This window comes from Chiloscyllium plagiosum, unplaced genomic scaffold (genome assembly GCF_037043375.1).
Source record: "Chiloscyllium plagiosum isolate Xiang-an unplaced genomic scaffold, Cpla_swu_hap1 HiC_scaffold_29, whole genome shotgun sequence".
NCBI classification, from domain to species: domain Eukaryota; kingdom Metazoa; phylum Chordata; class Chondrichthyes; order Orectolobiformes; family Hemiscylliidae; genus Chiloscyllium; species Chiloscyllium plagiosum.
The window spans coordinates 11,960,531-11,978,320 of NW_028270167.1; the positions used below are offsets into that span (position 1 = coordinate 11,960,531).

Below are 17,790 nucleotides of genomic sequence, written 5' to 3' on the forward strand. Positions count from 1 at the left end.
AAAAAGTAATACATGGAACATTTGTGGTCAGAAATATTTTCTACACATATATAAACAACTAATGGAATCTGAACTTTACTAAACCGCTATTCAGGATACAATTGTACATAGTAGTAGCTAACGCAACAGTCAAATAAATCCTTGGTCATCTGGTATGTATTAGAATCACAATTTGACATCAAATATCAATTTCAGAGCTACCAAATTCTCAAATGGCTTGCTTCTAGCCCTTTGCTGCTGATTTTTTTTTTTTTACACACTTACTTTTCACTCTTAAAATGTCACAGCTTGAATTTTATTTCAGTCTATTAAATATAAAATCTACAATAAATGAAATACATCAGAAAGCTTTACATATTTTTCAGAGGATTTTCAGCACTCTGCTAGATTTCTTAAATATCAAGAGCATCTTTATGTCAAACTGTATAAACTACAGTCTGTTCAGATATAACGTGATAGTTCCGCTCCTGTGGAATCCATGTTATAAAAAAATTGTTTAATAGCAGCACCATTTAGAGTCATACAGATGTACAGCATGGAAACAGACCCTTCGGTCCAACCTGTCCATGCCGACCAGATAGCCCAACCCAATCTAGTCCCACCTGCCAGCACCCGGCCCATATCCCTCCAAACCCTTCCTATTCATATACCCATCCAAATGCCTCTTAAAATGTTGCAATTGTACCAGCCTCCATCACTTCCTTTGGCAGCTCATTCCATACACGTACCACTCTCTGCGTGAAAAAGCTGCCCCGTAGGTCTCTTTTATATCTTTCCCCTCTCACGCTAAACCAATGCCCTCTAGTTCTGGACTCCCCGACCCCAGGGAAAAGACTTTGCCTATTTATCCTATCCATGCCCCTCGTAATTTTGTAAACCTCTATAAGGTCACCCCTCAGCCTCTGACATTCCAGGGAAAAGAGCTCCAGCCTATTCAGCCTCTCCCTAGAGCTCAAATGCTCCAACCCTGGCAACATCCTTGTAAATCTTTTCTGAACCCTTTCAGGTTTCACAACATCTTTCTGATAGGAAGGAGACCAGAATTGCATGCAATATTCCAACAGTGGCCTAACCAATGTCCTGTACAGCCGCAACATGACCTCCCAACTCCTGTACTCAATACTCCGACCAATAAAGGAAAGCATAACAAACACCTTCTTCACTATCCTATCTACCTGCGACTCCACTTTCAAGGAGCTATGAACCTGCACTCCAAGGTCTCTTTGTTCAGCAACACTTCCTAGGACCTTACCATTAAGTGTATAAGTCCTGCTAAGATTTGCTTTCCCAAAATGCAGCACCTCGCATTTATCTGAATTAAACTCCATCTGTCACTTCTCAGCCCATTGGCCCATCTGATCAAGATCATGTTGTAATCTGAGGTAACCCTCTTCGCTGTCCACTACACCTCCAATGTTGGTGTCATCTGCAAACTTACTAACTCTACCTCTCATGCTCGCATCCAAATCATTTATGTAAATGACAAAAAGTAGAGGACCCAGCACCGATCCTTGTGGCACTCCACGGGTCACAGGCATCCAGTCTGAAAAACAACCCTCCACCACCACCCTCTGTCTTCTACCTTTGAGCCAGTTCTGTATCCAAATGGCTAGTTTTCGATGTATTCCATGAGATCTAACCTTGCTAATCAGTCTCCCATGGGGAACCTTGTTGAATGCCTTACTGAAGTCCATGTAGATCACATCTACTGCTCTGCCCTCATCAATCTTCTTTGTTACTTCTTCAAAAAACTCAATCAAGTTTGTGAGACATGATTTCCCACATACAAAGCCATGTTGACTATCCCTAATCAGTCCTTACCTTTCCAAATACATGTACATCCTGTCCCTCAGGATTCCCTCCAACAACTTGCCCACCACTGAGGTCAGGCTCACCGGTCTATAGTTCCCTAGCTTGTTTTTACCACCCTTCTTAAACAATGGCACCACGTTAGCCAACCTCCAGTCTTCCGGCACCTCACTTTTGACTATCCAAGATACAAATATCTGAGCAAGAGGCCCAGCAATCACTTATCTAGCTTCCCACAGAGTTCTAGGGTAGACCTGATCAGGTCCTGGGGATTTATCCACCTTTAACCTTAAACTAATGGGACTAGAATTGGGTTATAGCTAATACAGGTAAGGAAAGATTGTGTTCCACAAATAATTGCCTAAATTCTTCAATAACGTAATAGCCAATTCACATTGAAGAAATGTGCATTATAGCACAACTGACTCTATTTAATAATGTCAGAACAATAATTAATTCAGTCAATAGTCCAGAAACAATTTGAAAGTGTGTTTCCAACACGATCAATAATACCTGAAGGGGAAGAATGCAAACTGGATTTTTACTATTTCACAACGTGCTTGCCACTTACCAATCACAACTCAAATAGCAACATTCACCTTCTGCTGCATGCTCACATGACCAAATTTCAAAACATAGATAAGAAAGTTGAACATATTTCCCTGAGTCTAATGTATCGATTGCACATTCATATTGTGTGCTCTTTAAACACAGAAGTACAGGGTTATTTGTACAATATTAATGGGAGAGAACCTTAATCCAAATTTTACCTTGGTAGGAAAGTGACACAGACTTATTATGGACCAAGTTGATCTCAAATTCATCTAGAGTCTGTATTTGGCTAGAGCTACAATTGCTCTGAGTCTCTGGGCTAAAGAGGATAAAGGAAATCGAGGTGACCAGGGATTCCGACTGGGAGCACATGGAAATGGACATTAAGTTAGAACATGAATGAACATCACCGAAGATGAAGTTAAGGTACCAGAGCAAAACAGCATGAACAAAGCCAGTGAGAAAGAATAGATAAATGGAGAAAAAAATTCCCTTTTTTAAAAACTCATTAATGCTAACAGCTTAAATAATCTTTCCACTGTGATGTATATTCATAAATAGAGTGTACTGTTGACACATAAAGCATTATATGTTGTATGTTCTTCTAAACATCAAAGTGTTACTTTCTGTTATATTGATAAGTATAGAAATCAAAACCAGTAAATTATTAAATCTAAAGTTAAGTTCATCATGAGAAGTTTTGGGTGCACCAAAGGTTAAAGTATATTAAAGGAGCATACAACATAGATACTCACGGATGATAACAGGCTTGGGAAACCTATAGTTATGAGGACAGACTTGAAATTCCAGTCTACTATCCAGTATATAAAAATCTAAAAGCTGATTAGGTTTTTTTTAATATAAAGCTTTCTGATAAAGAGATAATTTGTAGATTAGAAATTATAGGCAAGTGATCATCAATTTTAAATCATCACTACAGAAGAAGAGAGATCAGGACATAATTATTTTCTTGGAGGCAGGGACAAATATATTTTAAGTGAAAATTCGGTAAATAATTTTCACAGAGGAAGATACATGAAAATATAACAAGCCATGGAACTGGTCTTGGTTTTTATATTCACTCATGAGATGTGGGCACTGCTGGATGGACCAGCATTCATTGTCTATCCCGAGCTATTCTTGAGAAGATAGTGGTGAACATCCTTCTTGAATTGCCTCAATCCATTTAGTGTAGGTACACCTACAACATTGAGAGGAAGGAGTTCCAGGGCACGCTTTTGCACAAAGTTGCATTGCTATGTTTAACTGAATGGTCTTTTTGGCTCTAAATGTCTACGGTTTGATTATCCTACATGATTTCTGCTCTCTAAAGAATGTTTCTAGCTATGTACATTTCCCCAGGAATAGTTTGTTCAATCTACATTATAAATAGCTACTGACCAAAGCGTACAATGAGGAAATTATTGACAGCAACTGTGAAAGATATTTATTCTCAGCAAAGGCCACCAGATTTAGAAATGCATCAGGGAATCCTTTATCTCCTTATCAATAGAGATGACAGTGAAAGCCTTCACTAATGGCAAATGTGGTTAGAAGTCACAATGCTTCTTTCTTTTTTGAATTTTGTACTTCCTTTTTACTGAGTACTGGCTGGGAAAAATTAGAAATTTTCAAACTCTTGTATTATCCCAAACATACTACAAACAGTAATCTATTTCACCATGTTTTATTAGTTTCCACGCAGTAAAAGGAAAATCGTGCATCATACAAATATTGAACTTTGAGCAAGGGATGTTTGAAGAACCTTGGTGATATCACCCACAACCACCAGAATTTAATATAATTCTATTACCAAAGAAGCTGATTGGCCTTGAATGCAGCAAGGGAAAATATAACTTCCAATGTGTAAACAGCATGTTTTTACTCTGTTCCTGGAGCATTTATTGCTTGCTGGTAAGTGGTCTTTCTTCTGGAACCTCTGGCCTACTCCTGATGATTATACTCCAAGAACAGTGTCAGATAGGAAATCCCAATTTATTGACTCAACAATGATGAAGGAACAGTAAAATAAATCAGAGTTAGGAAGGCATTACAACCACATTGTCACTATCAAAGTGTTTCACTTCACTTTATTGTTGAGCCTGAACTCGGTGTTAGAGACCCATCCCAACACCAATACTAAATGGAAATTACACCTGGAAGACAGAATCTCACATTACATTTCACTCAGGAATCAATTCGGCCATCACACATAATTTACACTCTTAAGTTTACTACCGGTGTGAAGCAATTTCAGTTTTTTAATTAAGCTGTGAAGTGTGACTGTACTGTAGTATCAGTGCCTGATACTATATTTGTTAATTATACATTTACAAAGACCATTTTCCACTACAGTGATACAAAATTGTTTATAATCAATATGAAAATGGTTAAGTAAACAAAACAAAATGTTTTCCCTCAAGATAAACAAATGCAGTATTTATTAAATTCTGCAATAACAGGCATCGGATGACAGATTATATACACATGCTTGAATTGTATCTCTTTCCTCCTACACTTGCACACTATTTATTGAAAAAAAATAAACTGCATAAACCTGCTAAACTAAGTTGGACATTATTTAAAGTGAAAACAATCTGGCAAGCAATTAAGGCTTTATTTGATAGTTCTAAATGTTTACTTTCCAAATATTGTTAAAGAACTACAAAAGTGGAAGAAATGGAAAATGCTTTGCATTAAAATAATGTATCTGCCCACTGCCCACAGTTAAATAGAAATAATGTTGATCCAAAATTCATGTTGAAGGGTTTTAAGACAAATAAGCTACTTTGACAGCCCTCTCAAAAAGTGAAAAGTTATGTTATTGAAACACAAGATCCCAAGTCCTATGTTCTCAGCTTCTTTAATCTCTTACCATTTCCATAATTAGCAATACATATGAAAAATAAACTTCAATCAACTGTTTCGCTGCCAATAAAATTAAGCATGTTGTGAACTAAATTATTTTCTCTGTACTATCTCTTGTTGATTTGCAAATTAATAATCAAACAGTATGTATTTTTCAGCAACCAGTTGTTATAAACCAAGTTCAGAGATGAGTGGAGTTCCACCCATTTTGATAAATAACATCAACGAGACCAAGATAACCTTATAAAGGCATACTTACACCAACACGAATAAATCTCTTGTTTAAAAAGGAATTTGTGTAGTAACTTGAAAACAAACTTGGATGCTGACATTTAAATTAATCTTTGAATCTAAGACCTCTGATGATGCAGAGTGGTGATAAGATATTTAGGCAAAGAAGAATCCTAGGAAGGAATGGTTTACAAGATGCTCCATGGTTTGACTTGCCTCATCTCCATGAAATATCAAGCTATTGATGGGTAAGATAATGATTTTCAATTGGTCCTATTGCCTACATTATAACAGTGGTAATACTTCAAAATACTTCATGGGCTGTAAAGCACTTTGAGATAGGCTTGTCCCAGTTATATTTTGCACCTGCATTTTGTGCAGGTTATTGGAGTAGGTGGAAATGTGGAGGTGATAATGGAATGGCAATGTCACTCGTCAGGTAATCCAGACCTTAGGCTAATATCCTGAGGACATAAATTTGAATCCTACCATGGCAGGTGGCAAAATTTGAATGCAACTTTTAAAAAACTGGAATAACCACTGTTGGCTGCCATAAAAATCCATCTGGTTCACTCGTCCTCAGGTAAGAACACGTGTCATCCTTAATTGGTCTAACCTGCACATGATTCCAGACTCTCAACCATACTCTGGTCAACTATGGATGTACAATTCATGCTAGCCTAGCCTGCGACATCCATATCCCATAGAACATAGAATATTACAGGGCAATACAAGCCCTTCGGCCTTCAATGTTGTGCTGACCTGTGGAGCCAATCTGAAGCCCATCTATCCTACACTATTCCATTTTCATCCATATGTTTATTCAGTAACCATTTAAATGCTCTTAATGTTGGCGAGTCCAGTACTATTGCAGGCAGTGTATTCCATGCCCCAACTACTCTGAGTAAAGAAACTACCTCTGACATCTATCCTATATCTATCACCCCTCAATTTAAAGCTATGACCCCTCAGGCTAGCCATCACCATCCAAAGAAAAAGGCTCTTGTTTTCCACCCTGACATCTATCCTATATCTATCACCCCTCAATTTAAAGCTATGACCCCTCAGGCTAGCCATCACCATCCAAAGAAAAAGGCTCTTGTTTTCCACCCTATCTAACCTTCTGATTACCTTACATGTCTCAATTAAGTCACCTCTCAACCTTCTTCTCTAATGAAAAGAGCCTCAAGTCCCTCAGCCTTTCCTCATAAGACCTTCCATCCATACATACCAGGCAACATCCTCGTAAATCTCCTCTGAACCCTTTCCAAAGCTTCCACATCCTTCCTATAATGTGGTGACCAGAACTGTACACAATACTCCAAGTGTGGCCGCACCAGAGGTTTGTATAGCTGCAGCATGACTTTGTGGCTCCGAAACACATTTCCTCTACCAATAAAAGCTAACACACTGAATGCCTTCTTATCAACCCTATCAACCTGGGTGGCAACTTTCACGGATCTATGTACAGTACATGGTCATCGGGATCTCTCCGATCATCTAAACTACCAACAATCTTACCATTAGCCCAGTACTCTTTATTCCTTTTGCTCCTTCCAAAGTGAATCACTTCACACTTTTCCACAATGAACTTCATTTGCCACCTCTCAGCCCAGCTCTGCAGCTTATCCATGTCCCTCTGTAACCTGTAACATCCTTCAGTACTACCCACAACTCCACCAACCTTAGTGTCATCTGCAATTTACTAACCCATTCTTCTACGGCCTTGTTTTAGGTCATTTATAAAAATGACAAACAGCAGTAGCCCCAAAACAGATCTTTGTGGTACACCACTAGTAACTGAATACCAGGATGAAGACTTCCCATCAACCAGCACCTTATGTCTTCTTCCAGCTCGCCAATTTCTGATTCAAACCGCCAAATCACTGTCAATTCCATGCCTCCATATTTTGCGCAATAGTCTACCGTGAGGAACTTCAACTCTTTACTGAAATCCATATACACCATATCAACCGCTTTACCCTCATCCACATGTCTGATCACCATCTCAAAGCGCTCAATAAGGTTTCACAAAACCATGTTGACTATCCCTAATCAACTTATTCCTCATTAGATGATTATAAATCCTAACTCATATAACCTTTTCCAACAGTTTACCCACAACCAAAGTAAGGCTCACTGGCCTATAATTACCAGGGTGTTCTCTACTCCCCTTCTTGAACAAGAGGACAACTTTTGCTATCCTCCAGTCTTCTGGCATTATTCCTGTAGACAATGACAACAAAGATCAAAGCCAAAGACTCTGCAATCTCTTTCCTAGCTTCTCAGAGAATCCTAGGATAAATCCGATCCAGCCCAGGGGACATATCTATTTTCACACTTTCCAGAATTGCTAACACCTCCTCCTTGTGGACCTCAATCCCGTCTAATCTAATAACCTGTAACTCAGTATTCTCCTTGACAATGTTGTCTTTTTTCAGTGTGAGTATAAACAAAAAATATTTATGCAGCGCTTCCCCTATCTCCTCAGACTTCATGCACAACTTCCCACTTCTATCACTGACTGGCCCTAATCTTTCTTCAGTCATTCTTTTATTCCGGACATACCTATAGAAAGCTTTAGGGTTTTCCTTGATCCTACCTGCCAACAACTTCTCATGTCCCCTCCTGGCTCTTCTTAGCTCTCTCTTTAGGTCTTTCCTGGCTAACTTGTAACTCTCACATGCGCTAACCTTCACATCTCATCCTAACCTAAGATTTCTTCCTCATGATAAGAGATTCAACTTCTTTAGTAAGCCACGGCTCCCTCGCTCAACCACTTCCTCCTTGCCCAACTGGTGCATACTTATCAAGGACACATGGTAGCTCCACATACCAATAGTACTCATCCCCTGCAGTTTCCTTCCCCATCCTATGCTTCCTAAATCTTGCCTAATCGCATCATAATTGCCTTTCCCCCAGCAATAAGTTAAAGCCACCATAAAACTACCCTGTTACTCTCGCTCTTATCCAGAGTTATCTTTGCTATCCTTTCCTCTACATCTCTGGAACTATTTGGAGTCCTATAGAAAATTCCCAACAGGGTGACCTCTCCTTTCCTGTTTCTAACCTCAGCCTATACTTCAGTAGATGAGTCCTCAAATGTCCTTTCTGTTACCGTAATACTGTCCCTAACTAACAAAGCCACACCTCCCCCTCTATTACCATCTTCTCTATTCTTACTGAAACATCTAAACTCCGGAACCCACAACAAACATTCCTGTCCCTGCTCTATCCATATCTCCGAAATAACCACAACATTGAAGTCCCAGGTACCAACCCATGCTGCCAGTTCACCCACCTTATTTCGGATGCTCCTGGCATTGAAGTAAACACACTTCAAACCACCTTCCTGCTTGCCGGTGAACTCTTGCAACCTTGAAACCATAGTTCTGACCTCACTATTCTCAACCTCCTGGACACTGGAACTATAATTTATGTTCCCATCCTCCTGTTGAATTAATAAATTAATCCCATAAATTAATTTTAAAAATCATGATTGTTATTGAATTGTGGAGCAGACGTGAGGGATCAAGTGGCCTACTGCTGTTTCTAATTCATATGATTGTTAAAGGCATGCTTAGGTTATGAAAGGCATTATATAAAGCATTTCCTTGAAATGCTTTAACATGCATTGATCATATGAAAAATGAAAAAGAAAACAAACAAAAAAGAACCTATTGAGCAACTTTGCCTGTTCCAAACAGAACTGTGCATCATTCCACACACATTCAATTGCTAACTGTCCACTTCTCTAAGTCTGAACAATACATTCAACGTCCCAAAAGATTTTGAACAATAACTTAGTGATGAACCGAAAGGTATCTGAACCTACCACTTCTTCCTTGGGCCATATCCATCTCTGAAAGTAAGGGAAGAGGCAAGTCAATCTAAACCTGCTGGCTAAGGTATGCATTGATTTTTATGTATTTCCCTAGTCAATAAAATGTATTCAATATTTCTCCATGAAATCAAGTATAATCTCTACCAGAAGACACCACGAACCTTTACTACAATTAGAAAATCTATCACAATACAATAACATTTTGTAGCACTAAACTTTGTTGTAACATATAGACCACGATAATCTGATTTTCATGCCAGCTGTGATAAATCATACATAAAGGAGTTAAATCTCAACACCAACTTGCTAAGGAGGTTAAACACAACTCACAGCTGTAGTGCAAAATGAAATTTTACACAATGTAATTTATCTATTCACTTTTTCAGATAATGTTATGCAGTGTGAAATCCTTTCACTTAGAGCAATACCTTCCTACAACCATTGACATTTCGAATAGATGCCTCAAATAGAGAAAAGTTTTGCAAGGTACAAAGATTGTTTAAAACGATACTGAGCAGGAATAACGGTAACAGAAAAACTAAGGTGTGTCCTAAGACTAAGTAGTAGAAAGATCTTTCAATGGACTTTCAAAAATCAAGCTGGTAAAGCAGAGAAATTGGAACTTAGGAGCAAAGTGACACAAAAGACTGAAAGAACAGCCAGTGACCCTGGAGCAGAGAACATTCGAATTAGCAAGAGAAGAACAAGATGCAAATGGCTGTCAAAGAACCACTGGGTCATGCAAAGATATTATAAGCTCACTGAAACGGAAGGGCATTACCTTGCGGGAATTTTAAAATATTCACAAAAATGTTTGTAGACAGTCGACAGGTATAAGGAATGCTGGGTTTGGACACAGACAGTGGCAGTCAAATTGAAATTTGTAGAGGCTGCATTGAGAAGCTAAGATGTGCAGTACATACAAAGCTGCAAAGGTAAATCTTGTTGTTAAAAGCTTCCATCTCACTGAGGCAATTTAGAATAATTCACAAGCTACCCTGAAAAATGTGTTCACTTTTTGACAGTTGTGCAAAATTCCACCACAGCAGCTGAGACAATTCACAACATTCTAAAACTTCTCCAACAACAATTCACCCCATCTCCCAATGAATTCTATAAAATATTCCAGGAGTGGATCCATATCGTCACCAAAACCTACCACTTCTTCCTTGGGCCATATCCATCTCTACACTAAATTTTATTTGAATTACATTTGAAATATGTCTATTACTTTTTTTTAGATTAGATTAATTACCTACAGTGTGAAAACAGGCCCTTCGGCCCAACCAGTCCACATCAACCCTCCAAAGAGTAACCCATCCAGACCCATTTCCCTCTGACTAATGCACCTAACACTATGGGCAATTTAGCATGGCTAATTCACCTGACCTGAACATCTATGGACTGTGGGAGGAAACCGGAGCACCCGGGGGAAACCAACGCAGACACGGGGAGAATGTGCAAACTCCACGCAGACAGTTGCCCAAGGCTGGAATTGAACCTGGGACCCTGGCGCTGTGAGGCAGCAGTGCCAACCACTGAGCCACCATGCCACCTTTCTCGAGATACATTGTTTAAAAACAGGAGCGAAAATATTAGCTTTGCCATCTACAGTGGCTTGAAAAGCTACACAGTCTGCATCTGAACAGAATCCCAGAGTTCTGCTCCTCTAGACTTAACTGAAGTGGTGGTGAAATTGACAAAGTCGAGACTCACAAGATGTAGGTATTGGTCCAAAGCGAAACATAAAAGAGTTTTGTGATCTTTGAATGTGGAGGAAATTTCAGCTCAACTAGGCCTTAATATTGGCCAATCAGTTGTAACATGCTGCAATTATTTCAGGGTCAAAGTAGGAGGCACAAGGATCAAGGACGAGATAGAAAGTAACGTCGTTATTTTGTGATAGACTGATTGAAAGGAATTAGTTCACACAGTTTACTATTTTCTTTTCATTTACATATTCTATAAAATTTATAAACTGTTTTAGAAACAAATTTCACATAAATGGGAAAGATTGTGAAATATAATTGGGTATCAGGTTGATAAACAGTTACAATAAAATATTCCAGGGATGTTCAGATTTCATAAATCATGAACATAAACTTCAAGTTTTTTTAAAAAACTGAACATTCTCATATATAATTTTTTTGCAATACACTGGAGTGCCATTTGCTGTATTGTTCGTAGGTTCCCAGCTGAGGTTGGGTATAATACCCAAACCTCTTTATGATGGGTCTGTTGCTGTATCTATCCCCACTACTGCTTCTATGTCCTTCTTGTTCTTCCTGCATAACAAAAAGAAATCTTTAATAATCACACAAGCTCTACCTGTGTGCAGAATTACAGTCAGTGATGTCAGAGTCAGACCAGTAATGATGCAGGAGCAGCAATTGTTTCCCTGGAAACACCAAAGAGGCAAGCAGGCTGGCTCCAAATGGTAGAGATTTCGTACAAACGGAAACCAGCTTAAACATTAACACTGACCTGTATGTACAGACTTAAGTCGCAAAAGTACTGAGTTTTGAATTTCAGTATTGCATAGATTGTTACCTTTATAGCATTAAATGAAACCCACAAGATTATGGCACAGCCTGTTTCTGCCAGCTTTGGTCAAGGTCCCCATCAATCAAACAAAGCAAGAACAAAACATCTAACCACTACATTATAATGCTAAAAACTGACCCACTCAACAGTTACATATTTATTCTTGCCTTTAAATTCAAGTTAGAAAATGATGCCAGATTAATGGGGACAAATTAATGATTTAAAAGGAAAAATGCAATACTTCAACTATTACTGGGTAATAAGCTTGCACAAAATAACTAATGTCCTAGCGTTTTTGTTATCATTGAAGTTATATACTGAATTATTATATTCACCTACTATTGTATTATTGAATAATTTAAAGATTAGACCAGAAATTAGAATGTTTAAATCAAATGTTAGCATCTTGATATCAGTTCTATAAATTTACTTGACAATCAAATGACTAGAAACAATTGTGACATCTCCAGTCTTTGTTACATTTCAATGCTCACAATTCTTGTATCTATAAAACCCATTATGCAAATGACTAATAAAGGGTTTATTTAAGCAATAATCAAAAAGTAAACCAATTCTGCTCCTTAGCCTCGGATTTTTAGAAGTTTATTCTACTTAAAAGTAAAATAAATTTAGAATATGGAAATAAATACAGCCCAATTCAAATGAGGGATACATTTGGCATCTGCTAACCTCATACCTGTTTTCAACAGTTCTGTTTCATTAAAGCACCACTTAAGACGCTTCTGGTCAGGAATATGCTAGCAACTCAAAGTAAGCATTTCACCCATATTTCCTTGTAGAAACATGACAGGGTTTCATTGGCTTTCCTCCCATTTCCCTGAAATCAAAATAAAATCACTTCTTAGCAATGCCACAAAATGGAACATTCCATGTCAGAGACAGGAATGAGAAACTGATGTGGATCCTTACCTTTCTTCAAGAAAAGTATATTTTTAATAAATCAGTCACAGAATAACATGGGCAATAGCTGTGAACAAGCTATGATATGGACTACCACTCCTTCTTTCCCACTTCATTAAAGAAAAACAGGAGCACTGCAATGGGCTTCATTGTGAGAGGCATAACAAGGACAAATGTAAGGTATAAAGGTTAAAACCGTTTCTAACTTCATATAAATTGAAATATCTTCAAGTTTTTCATTATGCAAGTCATTTCTGCTCCAAAATTCACTAAATTCACTACTTAGAAACATTGATAAGATTCGCTCACAGCAGAGCAAGATGATTCACTATGGGTCAGTCTTATTCATATCCTAGTGACCAAATACAAAGCAGCACTGGCAGAAGCCGAACAGCAAATGATCAACATGCCTGATCTAAAAGTCACAAAGCGACTTATAACTAAGGATAAGAAAGGACAACTTGACTGGGAGAAGAAGAGTACGAAGGAGAGATATTATTAGTGTTGTTGCATCACAAAATTTTGGTATTCAAAAATTTCCAGTTTACAACAATGAAATATATATATATATCTTTTTAAAAATGGCAATTTTTATTTTTTATTTATTCAGGGATGTGGATTTTGTTTGATGGGCCTGCATTGAGCTAGCTCATCTCCAATTGCCCTTGAGGAGATGGTGGTGAACTTGGACCACTGTAGCCTCTATGATGTAGGCGCACACAATTTGCTTTTAGAGAGGGAGATACAGTATTTTGACCCAGCAACAGTGAAGGAACAATGACATATCTGATGGTAAGTGGCATGGAGTGGAATTTGCAGGAGGAAGTTTTCCCATGTATCTGTTGCCCTTGTCCTTCTAGATGACAGTGGTCGAAGGTTTGAAAAGGTGCCATCTTAGGAATCTTGGTGAATTTATGCACCACATTTTATCGATGTTACGCTGCTGCTACTTTGCATTGGGGGTGGAGGGACTGAATGTTTGTGGATGTGGTGCCAAACAAACAAGCTGTTTTTTCCTGGATGGTGTCAAACTTTTTAAGTGTTGTAGAAGCTGCACCCATCCAGACAAGTAGGAAGTATTCCATTATGCTCCTGACTTGATGGTGGGAAGTCTTTGAGGACTCAGATGAGTTACTCACCACAGGATTCCTAGTCTCTGACCTGCTCTTGTAGCCACATTTTTGAAAGGTAGTTTCCATTCAACCTGTTCAAAGATGTTATGACACACCTCTAGAGCAGGTCAGACATGAACTCAGGCTCCCAACTCAGAGGTAGGCTCACTACCAGTGCATCACAAGAGCCCTCCATGGTATTTTTATGGCTCGGCCAGGACAGATTCTGGTCAATGCTAACCTCCAGGATGTTCCTACTGGGGTGGTTGCCATTGGCCAGAATCTACACTGGACTAGCCATATAAGTGCTGTGGCTACATGAGCAAGTCAGGGGCTACGAATCCTGCAGTAAGTTACTAAATATTAAAATCAATTTTGCGATGCATTTTGAAATAAATTCCCAAAACTAAGTTCCAAATTACGAGGAGTTGGAGATCATACAATAATTGTGAACAGAAGAATAAACTCCATTAAATTATAAAGTATTCCTGTATCTCAACACCACTGTCAATCAACAAAGCAACATTCAGTACTAATAAAGTTTTTATCTAGTTGTCACTTTGTTAACTAACTTTTTCAAAATCAACTAACTGACAATAACATTGGTGTACCCAGTTCTTGAAGCTCCAGTGAAGAAGGTGGGTCTTGTTGCATAGTGTCACTACCTTTGGGCCAGGAGACCCAGGTTCAAGACTCCCTATTCCAGATATGTATTATAACACCTCTGAACATAGTCATTAGAAAATATCCACAAACTGTTTCTTCTGAGTTCAGTGGCAGTGGTAGTGTTCCAAGTCTGGACCAGAAGGTCCAAGTTCAAATCCCACCTATTCCAGGTATGTGACCAAACATATCTGAACAAGTTGATTAAAAATATCTACAAAACTGTCCCTTATGGACACAAGGTGCAGTGGCTGTGTTCCTACCCTGAGCCAGGAGATCTGGGTTCAAGTCCCACTTCCTCCATAGGTACATAATAAAATCTCTAAACAGGTTACCCTTAAAAGAACAATGCTCCCCCATTTTTAATATTGACATAGTGCAGGTTGTACTGAAGTGCCTAGATAAAGAAAGAATTAACCTGTTATGAATTATGAATTAACCTGTTTCTGCATGGATTTTCACACAGAAATCTCCAAAAATTGCTAAAATGTAAATCAATGAATAACAACCATACGTTAAACAATTGTTGGAAGTACTCCTGGCATATAAGCGTTAATACACAAGTTATCTTCTAGATATAATACTATTTACAGAAAATGTCTTCCTAACTACTGCATTTACAACAGTACAGTAACTATATCATCATGGTACAGCAATATTTTTAATGGACACCTACTTCAAAATTAATTTACTAAAATTAATCTTTTAAGGAAGTCATTAACAGATTAGTCTGTTGGCTGGGTGCCGTACATTAAATTTTAAGTTGTTAAAGCAAGACACCCTTATTAAATTGAACATCATTTACAACATCTGATTACACCAATACAACGATGATAATATTACCGCACAAGCACAATTTTTGCATTGGCTCATTTCTCAGTTCTACGATTGTAATTTCAAACCAAAATAAGTTTGGAAAAGGAAACATAATCCTGACTCCATTTTTACCACATCTAAAAGGAAAAATAATGCAGCACATACATAAATTTGCTAATTACACAAATAGACAAATGCTCCTATATTTGGGCTCATCATAAAACACAATAAATGTACACTTTATTGAAAAGCAGTTTGCACTATGGAAATACAACGTTCAATCTCTTTTACAGATCGTATAAACTATTTTTTTACAAATTATGCTGCAGCATGTTTACTGTATGAAACCTGAATAGCCCAGAACACAGATTAAAGTTTACATCCTTCATTCGTTACTAAAAATACAAATGCACATTAATTGACAACGTTTAGCCCCCTACCCTGCTTTCTGTGAAAAGTGACAATTGTTTCTCCATTCTACTCTACTTCCAGCAAATCAAAACTGTTCAATTTTATTAAACAATCCACGTATATTGGGAAATTTTGCCCTATACAATGAGCCATTGCAAGAAGTCATCCCATGTCAGTAGTAATTGCATTCAACACACTAGAAATAAGCAAATACCGTGTACACAAGTTACTCTTTGGAACTGAAGTAAATATATCTGCAAACAGATCGCTTTAAACTTGTGCACTGTCAATCACTGCAAGCAGCAATCATCAACATGCACAACTTTTATTGAAATAAACTCGAGAAATGAATCTGTTTTAATAAATCCCGAATGAATGTGTTAGCCCCGTTTGCCTTTCGGTACATTTCACGCAGTGACGGAGATCGAAATTAACTAGGACGTTTCAACTGAACTCCGGTTATTCACTTCAAAAAGCGTGAAGCAGACGGCAACACCAGCCGTTAAACAGTCCCTGAAACTTCTTCCAAAACTTATGGGAAGAGAGAGAGAAAAAAAATTCAAAACGGACGGTGGCTGGGTACAAAGGACAGGCCAAATTGACAGCTCTAGCCTGGCGTGACCCCCACCGGCTGGATAATGTTATAAAGGACTAAATGTGACATTTGGACAAAACCCTTTTTTTGTGAACAGAAATGGGGGGAGGGGTTGACTAACAAAATCCTAGATTTCGGAAGGAGGTGGGGGGGGGAGAGAGGAAGGAAGGTGAACAAGACATGTTTCTCCTCACTTAGTCCCATTGACAGCTGTCAAAAAGACACAGGACGGTATAGTTTCATTTCCCCAAACCCCCACCCCAACCCCCCGGCCCCCTTCAGCAAGATTCACAATCCATTGGCTTTCAAATAAAGATAAATTTCTCAGCTCAGTGTCAACTGGAGAGGAAAAGACTGGGAGAAGAGAAAGTGAGAAAGAAAAACACCTTCTCCCCTCAGAAGTAAAAAGAGGGGAGAGTCCAAGCGCCATGAGACCAGATGATAGAAGTTGGAGAGGAGGGGAGGCTGATCGTTACTTCAGGAGGAGCAAGGGGAGGGGGGGGGGGTGTAATATCGAGGATATCTGTGAGATAATACAGAAAGTCTGCAAAATACGAGAGACGTTGGGGGGGGGGGAAGGTGTCGGTGGGAGGAAGAAAAAAATATCTGAATACGTTACTTTGGCCTTGGTGACGATGTGAGTGGCCAGCTTGACCACCGCGAAGTTTCCCTTGCCGATGGTCCTCTCGATCTCGTAGTAGCCAATCCTGGCCGGCCCGGTTTTGTGCGGCTGCGGCTGAGGAAGGTTCCCGTTCCTCACTGCACCGCTGGACGCCATCTTGTCGAAAACACCAGCAGCGGCAGGAGCGCGCCTGCGCCCGCGCGCACGGCGGACTCCCACCACCCCCAAGACGCCCAGGCGACAGGGCACAAGGTGGGCGGGGACTTGCGGGCCGCGTGTTGTTGGCGTGCGCGCCCTCGGCCCCCGACGTCCGCGCTCCCCGAGCGAGCGTGCGCACTCCCTCCCCCTCGTCATTAAACACGCCCGCGGCGGTGACGCGATGGAAGAGTCCGGGAGCGCTGACGTCAATGCAAAGTATCCATGAGAGCTTGTTTCCTTTTGCGTCTCCTGCATCTTATCAGTGAGCTGCGCTAGCCTGCACTTCATTGATCGTGTACTGTAATGCAAGTGCCCTTATCTTTTTTTTCCATCCCCGGAGCTATAAGTCCACAGCATCCCGTTTCAAAGTTTGCAGTTTTTTTTAAAATGATTTCTCCCCATGCCCGAAATGTTTTATCGTGCGTCAATCAATTTCCCGCTATGCAACTCAATTGAAAATCAGAAAATGCTGCAATCGCTCAGCAGGTCAACCAGAAAGGTTAATTTTGTAAGTCAGACCCTTTGAAGGTCAGGTGGAAGGAGATGCTGGAAATATGAAATTTGGAATATAAGTGCTAAGAGAAATTCAGCCAGTTCGGCAGTG

At 39.2% G+C, this 17,790-nt stretch overlaps 1 protein-coding gene across 6 annotated transcripts in view; it reads right to left on the minus strand.

The window, feature by feature from the left end:
* sik3 (SIK family kinase 3) overlaps window positions 1–17,178 on the minus strand; it is a 305,700-nt gene extending 288,522 nt beyond the window's left edge. For 4 of the 6 annotated variants that reach the window (XM_043676612.2, XM_043676614.2, XM_043676611.2 and 1 more), the window contains exon 1: window positions 16,986–17,178. In XM_043676612.2, coding sequence (XP_043532547.1) covers window positions 16,986–17,144 — 159 coding nt within the window. In that variant the 5' untranslated portion in view covers window positions 17,145–17,178. The remainder of the gene's footprint in view (window positions 1–16,985) is intronic. The other 2 variants (XM_043676615.2, XM_043676613.2) reach the window with 1 other exon arrangement.
* Window positions 17,179–17,790: the final 612 nt, after the last annotated feature.